This window comes from Lupinus angustifolius, chromosome LG11 (assembly GCF_001865875.1).
Source record: "Lupinus angustifolius cultivar Tanjil chromosome LG11, LupAngTanjil_v1.0, whole genome shotgun sequence".
NCBI classification, from domain to species: Eukaryota; Viridiplantae; Streptophyta; class Magnoliopsida; order Fabales; family Fabaceae; genus Lupinus; species Lupinus angustifolius.
This window is the reverse complement of record NC_032019.1, coordinates 14,419,464-14,428,932: the sequence shown is the minus strand read 5'-3', so window position 1 is coordinate 14,428,932 and position 9,469 is coordinate 14,419,464. Positions and strand designations below refer to the sequence as shown.

Genomic DNA, 9,469 nt, shown 5'->3' with positions numbered 1-9,469 from the left:
TTCGGTTTGATCATTAAAATGCACAAAAAATCGAACCAAACCAAGCACCGCTACTACTGTTCAAAACTATACCTATTATTGATGAATTATCAGTTCTCTCAAAATTATCATGTCTATAAGCTTACAACATGTCACATTATTATACTATATAAGAACAAAAGTTGATACAAGCTATTTGTCTAAGTGTACACAGTAAGGGTGCTAAAAAATGATTTATTAACATGCTTTTTCTAGAAGTTATTTTTATACATCTCTTCAAAAAATATACATGATATATTGATATTTCCATTTCTATTTTACACATAAATTTTTTCCCTATACTTTTTTTTATGCAAAGGTGACAATAATGTCTAAACTTATAAACTCTCCAAGCAGTTTGTACTCAAGACAATCTTGTAAATAAATTACATTCGTGATTACATTGTGTTTATCGCAATTACGACTGCGATTACATTACGTTTACAACAGTATACATTATTATATATATTAAGATAAAATCAAATGAGGTCCCATTACTATTTCATGGGAATTGAAAGTCACCAGCCACACCTTGTCCACCAGATCCCTTAGGTGGGCTAATAGCAATCCAAAGAAGAGAAATGGTAATTGCAATAAGACCTGACCAAACAAACACAATGGTTGGTGTCTTCTTTGTTCTTCCCATCAACCCTTTTGCAAATGGGTACAAATGAACAAGGACCCAAAAACTGAAGAATGCTCCTCCTATGAACTTACTCCATTGTGCTGTTGAACTATAAATTGTCTTGATAAATGCAAACACAATGGCAATTATGTTCACCATAGCAATGACAATTGGTGGAATCATCAAGGAGCTCCATTTGACAATATACAAATCAGCATATATATCATCTTCCTCTTCTGATGCAGATTTGGTTGTTAATGTGAAAGATATTTCAATACCTACCAAGAATGGATATAAGAATTAGAGTGAGGTCAAATTTATAATAAAAATATATTCATTTAGTCGATCCCACATAATTAGATAAAGGCTTGATTGTTGTTATAAATATATTCATATGTAACATACATTGATAACATTTTTTCCCTTATAGAATATATTAAAGAGGGATTTCTAACACCCCTACTTTAAACCCATTAGTCGATCATTAAAATACCTGCAATGACCTTAAGGAGTCCTTGAACTACAGCAGCAAGGTGAGCACTAGTTCCAGAGATGAGCCAAAATTGTTCATTCCTCCACCATTGCTCTAACTCCACACCAGACCATTTTACCTCTAGAATGGCCAGCAATACTAGGCATATTGTAATTGTGAGCAAGTAGAGTAAGAATGCAACACTTAGAGTTTGAACAATGAAGTACCCCGAAAATAGAGACAGTGCAGGGAGGAAACAATATACAACAAGGAAGATTGAGGTGAAGGGGTATATGCCGACATTAAGGTATGAAATTCGTTGAAGGAATTTGAGTTTCCTACTGGCAAGAAATGCATTGTTCTGAGAGAAAAAGATCTCAACAGAACCAGTAGCCCATCTCAAAACTTGGTGTAATCTATCAGTGAGATTGATTGGTGCTGATCCGCGAAAAGCGTCTCGTTTGGTTACACAATACACTGAGCGCCATCCGCGGTTGTGCATGCGGTATCCTGTAACCACATCTTCAGTCACTGATCCATAAATCCATCCAACTCTGTCTCCCCATTCTGTCTTGTCCTCATACCTGTATTATATAATATATAGCATTAGTTAATTTGTTACCATATTACTTTTCTTTGAAGAAAAGATAAAGTATATATGCTTGAGTTGTATGTAGGTTCAATTATCTTTTTTAGGCCTACAGTTTACATCATTTACCAACAAGAAATGACCGAGACCGCTTCAGCAACTGCAGTAGCATCAAGTGGCTCGCGAGGGACCCGAAGAACACCAGGTGGACGTCCAAACTTGACAGCAGGATGATCGGCCAAAGGACGACCTTGGAACTCAGCAATAGGTATGCTCTCAGATAGCAAGGTAGAATTACCAAAGCGCTTAGGCAATAGGTTAATGTCTAGATCTTGATCTAACTCACTAAGATTCAATGCTGCAGTTTCAGATCCTTCACTCTTTTTAGGATCTTTATCCACCACAGGTGGTTCAAAACCATAGAGTGCAAATCGCCTAAACATGCATCCAGTTCCAACATAAAATGGGCCTTGAACACCATCAAGGGCTCGCATGTTTCCATCAAAGAAAACAGTATTATGATTGGCATAACGATCTGAGGGGTCAATGCCTTCAAATCTTTGTGGGAATTGAATATAGCATATATCTTCTCCACCTCTGTCCATCATGAAGCACATTCCTTCCCTTATTGCTTTGCAATTGTAGAAGTAATGATCACAGTCAAGGTTGAGAATGAATGGCCCATTTGACAGAATAGCCGATGCTCGAACTAGTGCATTCATTGCACCAGCTTTCTTATTATGATCATAACCTGGCCTCTTCTCTCGCGAAACATATACAAACATTGGTAACCTTGTATCTACATCTGAGAAATCTATTATCTTATCATCTCCACTTCCCAATAGCGGATCGGGACTTGGCGGCTTCAACATTACCTATTCATATATACATAAACAAAGTTAACTTATGGAAAATTGAACCTATATCTATGCAAGTTTGTGATCATGTTATTTTGTTACTTAGTAATGTGTTATAAGTATAATCTTTCAATCAAATTGTTCATATTATATCTATGTGTTGGTTTATATGTAAGGAAAGTAGCTACGCGCTTTACTTACTTGGAGTATTCCAGCATGGTCACTTCTAGAATGTTCACTTGAAGGAGAGGCCCAAGTACCCGGCCAATGGGTGCCATCAGCCATCCATGTTGACTTCAATACTTTAATTGGCTCAGAAGGGTCAGCTCCACTTTCTTTCATGTGCTTCATCATCTTCATCTCCTCCCTCGCGTTAAATGCATCTGATCTTCTCCTGATCGAATCTGGTAGGCCATTTATACGTATCTTGAACTCGTCATACTCCCTCTTGACTCTCCTTCTATCTTTCACAAAATCTATTCTGCTTTTATTCTTGGTTGGATCAATTTTTAAGTTGAAGTAAGTATCCGGATTCCTCGGTTCAATCTTGTGTTTTCGACAGAATGGAACCCATAAATCAGCAAAACTCGCAGCCTCAGCCATGGCTTCAAAAGTCAAGAGAGCACCTCCATCATCAGAAACATAACAAGCAAGTTTCTCCACGGGATAGTCAACAGATAATATGGACAAAATTGTATTGGCAGTGGTAAGAACTGGCTCCTTTTCAGGATCAGCAGTGGACACAAAGAGGTCTACACCAGGTAGATCGGATCGCCCCGTGGGATTGGATGGTGACGGACTATCAAATTTTTCATGGAGGACTTCAAGGTCAGTGGAACGATTGACAGGGCAAAGCTTTGGAATTTGATCAAGTACCCATGAAAATCCAAACCATATCTCACAAACAATTGACATTAGCCACAACCATATTGCATCTTCATTTGGATGCATCACTCTCCAGTGTAAAAAGAATATCAATACTACAAGTCGAATTGCGATAAGCAACCTGTAAAATTACGAATTACAATAAGAAGGTTAAGTATTTTAGACTCATTATATCCAAAATAAGTACAAAGCAAGGAGAATATAAATCTAACTTGTAAGGACTCATGATAGAGGTTGGTATTGGTGTTTTTCTGCTTAAAGGTTTCCAAGGTTTATCTGTTGGATCTATCATTCCTCCTTGAAAACCATCATCACCATCATCACCATACATATCATCTTGGGGCCAATAAGCATTGCCAACCCCATAAGTTCCTTTGGTCTCAAACAACCACCTATTGTGGTCAAATTCTCCATTTTGGTTCCTCTTCATAACAGACATGTTTGTATCATGTTTTCCATTTGGTGCTGGTAATGGAAGTGCTCCACTAGAATAATCTGGGGTGTCATCATCATAGTCCCCTACTCTGTATGGCTCCTTGCAACCAGGGCAAAGATTGTTTTCTTTTTGTGCATCTAAAAAGCAATCTCTGCAAATCTTGAACCTAAACTCCATTTATTTTATAAAATTTTGTTAGTTTCACTTCATTGTTCAATAATGATCATCAATGACTCAAACTACGAACCACATCACGTGATGCAGCCACAACATTGTGGTTGTGGTAACCGCTGCAACCACATTATAATGCAAGTGCGGTGCGACATTGAATCGGCCCATCCAGCCGCAGCGCAACCGTATCAGACTGCATTTGGGATGCATCAGACCACATCGCACTACATCAAATTCAAAAAATGTTTTTTATTACAAAATAATTCACACCGCTACAGCGAGAGTCTACCTCACAATGACCACAATTGTAGTAACCATTGTGACTGCAACCGCAATTTAAAACGCTGATAATCATTATACATGACATTGCAATAAAAATATATACGAAAATATACATACTTACCTACACTCACATGGAATCACATCATTCCCTCTCTCATCCTTCATAACCTTACCATCACAAGCATGCATGGCACATGCAGATCCTTTAGAACCTGCCATTTGAGGATGAGTAACTTCAGAATCAATCACCTTATCCATTAGATGTGCTCTTGTTACACTATTGAATCCTCCTGTAAATAAAGAGTTAGAAACATATTGCTCTTCAGCTTTCATAGCAACAGATGTATCTGAAGATTCATGTTCTGGTGTAGGTGGAATATGAACAGTGTAATTCATATAATCACCACCAGATAAATCTGTGGACATGTCAATATCTTCTCTTGACAAACTCACATATCTACCACTTGAAGTTCTTCTAGCAAATTTAACACTTGGTCCCCCTTCTGAATTGCTTCTAACTCCTCCATGAGAATGTGATTCGTGTCCTCCAGAATTACGTAAAGAAGAAGTTTTCTTTGAAGGTTTGTTGGACATTGTTTCTAATATTACTATACTATTTAGTTAGTTTTCTAGGAACATAGAAAATGTATATGAAATTTATGTGGAAGCTTATTACCCATTTGGGTTATAGAAGAAGAGAAACTACTCTTTGTTCTTGAGATTATTGTAATGAAGAAATGGAAGAAAATTGGACTAATGGTAATTAACCATAGGAGGATCAATTAGACCCCATTATTGATAATATGATAACCCATCATTTGCTTTATTGTTACAATGAAGAATATCAATGAAAGTTCAAATTTTGATTCCAATTAGGAGAAGAAAAAAGTAGTTGGAGCAAAGAAATTTGATTGATAAATGAGAAATATTTGTGACAAGATAGAATATTGGAGGAGAAGATGGATTTAAGGGAGAGACCAGGTCTTCTCCATAATTCTATTTTAAGAGTTTTCATTTTCGGTTTTGTAGGAGTGTGTGTGTGTTTAGGAGAAAAACATAATTAGCTGTATTTAGTTAGAACATTTCTTTAGACACTAGTTATTATTAGTTGTTTAAAAGATGATAATATAAAGAATATGTTGTAAATATGTCCATATTATATAGATTTTCATTGGGTTCTATAACTCAAATTTGTGGATTCCATAATCATAACTTCTAGTGTATTTTTTTATTATATCCAGAGTATCTTTTTATTAATTAATCTTATTCTCTAATTCATGAATTGAACCTTTAAAATTTTAGTCTTTTTAGAAATATAAATGAACTTTATCCCACTAAACCAATATAACCTCTACATGATTAATAGAACCCATTAGGTACATAATTATCTCTTATACATTGCTAGATTTCCCTTCCCTTTGTTCTCTTCCTACATTTGGCTTATTTATGTGCTTATATATCCATAGTTTTATAACACATTATCAATACCATATAATATTGTGCTATATCTTTTTGAGTTCCAATTTCTGTTCGGATTATCTCTTTGACACAATTGAAGGTATACCATAATTCACGAGATCCACATATCTTTTCACCTTATGTGTTGCGAATTTAGGTATGTCCAGTCTTATTAAAATTGGATCTTATCTATTGGTTCAATTAAAAAATCGATAAATCAATCATCATATCAGTATGGCACACCAATTATACCGATCATAAAATCATCTTTGTTATATCAACCGATTTTCAATTGAATTTAACCAATTATACTAACCAATTTTTATTTATAATTAATTTCTAATGGAAATAACTTAATTTTTATCTAAGGATGGTATGGAGGTTTGTTAATACTTTAAAAACATAGCCTACCACTCTCATACATTTTCTTTAAACAAATAGTATAAATAAAATATATTCTCTTGGTTTCTAACCCACAAGGGTTACTATTATTTTAATTTTCATATCACTATTTCAATGTCATTGTATATATGGGTGAGCAAGACTCGATTTGACTTGTACACCTGTTTTAACCCGATGATTTTAGGGATGGGTCTGACCCGTTCAAATAATTAAAAAAGGACAAACCCGATGAAAAGTGATAGACCACTCGTCAAAAAAGGACAGGTTCAGGTATATATCCGGGTCACCTGGTCCGCCCCTTATAGTTATATATCAAAAATAGTTGAATAAATACATGTCAATACCTATTATGTTTAGCCCACATAACTCAAATACCTACAAGCCTATACAACATAACCACAACGCTTATCATATGATCTATATTCCTTATTTTTTTTAGTTTTTGTATACTTTATGTGAACTCCAATTTAAATTTCATTTTTCAATTAATAGCTAGTTATTATATATGTGAACTTTTGAGTATTGGCATGTTGTTGTCATTTCAATTCTCATGTGTTTTTTTATCATTTACAAGAAGACTTCAGCTTATGTTGACACTTGACAGTTTAAATTGTTCAAAAATTTTCAACGTCTTCTATAATTTTGAGTCATATGATTGTGATAGTTTTTAGTTTGAAAGATGCAATTTACAATTTGTAGTTTATATACTGATATATATGAGATGCAGGTTTTAGTTCAGTTTATATACAAATTGTGATAATTTTGATTGGGCATGCTTAAAGATTTGAGGGAAAAAATCTACGTTTTTCATTTTGTCATTTTCCAACCCAGACCCGTCCCAATATTGACCCATCTTATTTTGGACCCGCCACTTATGCATCTCATCCTAATTAAGGACAAGTTCATGTTCAAAAATTGATTCGTTCAATATTTAAGGACGGGTGAGGGACATGTTTAACCCGTCTCAACTCATCTCACGCTCACACCTAATGGTATATATAGTACTCGAATCTAATACCTAAACTATTAATTTAATAGAACCGAGTATATTTATATCACAGCAAACATGTTCGGTTGGTTTCTACCCATAAGTGTTACTATTATTATAATTTCCATATGATGTAAGTTTTGTTATGGAAATCATGTGTAAATGGATCTTAAGAAATTGTAGTTTTCACATAATAGGAATGAATATAGATTATCAACCTTTATCTATAGTGACATAATCCTCCTTTGATGTTGTATATTGTTCTTCCTCAATAGAGAAATTATTTTATCTCTTTCCCTTTCTTTTTATGTTTTTTCTTTATTGATGGCTAATAGAGCAACCTTTGTAGGCAGAGATAAGGACAACGCTTCAAGTCCTTTTTCTTATCATTATAGTACTTCCATCGAACACTACATATAGAATATTTCTCAAGATTCTTACCATTTCATTCACAACTCTCCATTCAAGAGTTACACCATTCAAAATAAAACATCATATCCATTCATGTAAATTGAGGCATTACTTACATTCTCTCACTTGGCTCATGCAATAATATAATTCATGGTATGATATATATCAAACATAATGCACATAATAATGTCATTTAGAAGGAAACAAATTATTTTCAATATTACCATTCTCACATATGTACATAAGTATAAAAATAAAATATTAATCAGAAACTTAAATATTAATGAGTTGAGAGTGTCAAATATTGAAACTTTATAAATAACATAATGTTCAACATTCATTCGCAGACATAATGCCCATATTTTTAACATGACCAGTAAATATTTTAGGCAATAACCCTTTCGTCAAAGAATTCGCAATCATAAGTGTTGGTGCAGGAGAAGCAATTGTTGCACAATGTTGGCCAAGCAATCAAATAAAATGCATAGAATAAATAGAAGAAAAGAAACAAGAGAATTTGGTAATGGGGATTGGTCAATTGTGTCTACATCCCTGAGAGCACTAAACGACTACCAAAATATTATTAGAGAATAAGGATTACAAACTCCTGCCCATGGGGTGTTTCTATTTGGTGCTTATATTTAGTACACATTACAACAAGGAAGTTGAGTCCAATATATAACATTGATACTCTACTCTATTCTAATATTAGGCAAATGTGGGACTAACACAATAACATATTTCAAGCATTCCTAACAATCTTCACCTTGATTGAAATAGACGAATATCTCACTTCTTGGGAAATCTACACAATAATCTTCACCTTAGCGAATATATGATTCCACTTTGCTCAATGTCTAATTCTCTTTAAAAACTTGTCCATATAAGAGTATGCTCCCCTACAGCATAAACCACCTGGGTATCCTTCACAATGTTACCAAGAGCCTAGCTCTCCAAACTTGCAGTGCAGCTTCCCGTACTGCCATCAAATGGAACATGCCGCCTAGCCACCTATTACTAAGAAGTCTTTCGATATATTGGAACCTCTACACAAAAGTTCACCAACAATCGTCCTCTTCAATACTCAATCAAAGTGAACTTTGGAGCTTCATTGGAAAGCCTCAACTTCTACCACCATTGTCTACTCCGACAATCCTAGTTCAAAAGAACTATCATACTCCACCATAAGGAGTATACCCACAGCACACACCTTGCGTCAATGCAAACCAATGTTCGTGTCAGATCCTTGCATCCAAGCCAATGCTCATGTCATACCCTACATCTCTACCAATGCTCGTGTTAAACCTTTCATCAAATCCAATGCCCATGTTATATCCTACATCAAAATCAGCCAACGCCTCTGTGCTTTTGTGAATTTGCTAACAATTAATATCCTTCACTATGACATCTTAGATACGTCATTAGGATATTCCACTTCTCATCTAAAATGAGATCATTCTCTCAACATCTAGAAAGATATTGTCAGCACATGTCTCAAGGTCAAAATATCACATGAGTCCCTATCTCCACCTTGACCCTAATCCAATAGTTGGGTTTCTGGATCAACATATATTGCCCCCACCACAGTTATGTTATGTTTTCTTCTCCTTCAACTCATTTACTTTATCCTTACACAATATCTTTGATGCATCTTGTCTAGCCATCACACCTTCATCCTCTTTAGCCAATATATATTGTCTGGGTTAAGACTCATATACTGATTGGCTCTGATATCATTGTTGGTGTAGTGGAAGCGATTGTTGCGCATGCTGGCCACAAGCAATCAAATAAAGGGCATAGAATAAATAGAAGAGAATAAACAAGAGAATTTGGTAACGAGGTTCGGCCAATTGTGCCTACATCCCTGAGAGCATT

General features: G+C 35.0%; 1 protein-coding gene across 2 annotated transcripts; it reads right to left on the bottom strand.

Moving 5' to 3' along the window:
* On the bottom strand, positions 410-5,339 carry LOC109359205 (cellulose synthase-like protein D4). Of its 2 annotated transcripts, XM_019603777.1 has the most exons (7): positions 4,789-4,908; positions 4,457-4,625; positions 3,659-4,048; positions 2,763-3,567; positions 1,834-2,579; positions 1,137-1,699; positions 412-921 (listed from the first exon to the last, which is right to left on the bottom strand). In XM_019603777.1, exons 2-7 carry the CDS (start codon positions 4,591-4,593, stop codon positions 521-523), a joined length of 3,042 nt encoding a protein of 1,013 aa, XP_019459322.1. In that variant the 5' UTR covers positions 4,594-4,625; positions 4,789-4,908; the 3' UTR covers positions 412-520. The 2 variants fall into 2 exon arrangements, with proteins under 2 accessions (XP_019459321.1, XP_019459322.1); XM_019603776.1 differs by having other exon boundaries at positions 410-921; positions 4,457-5,339.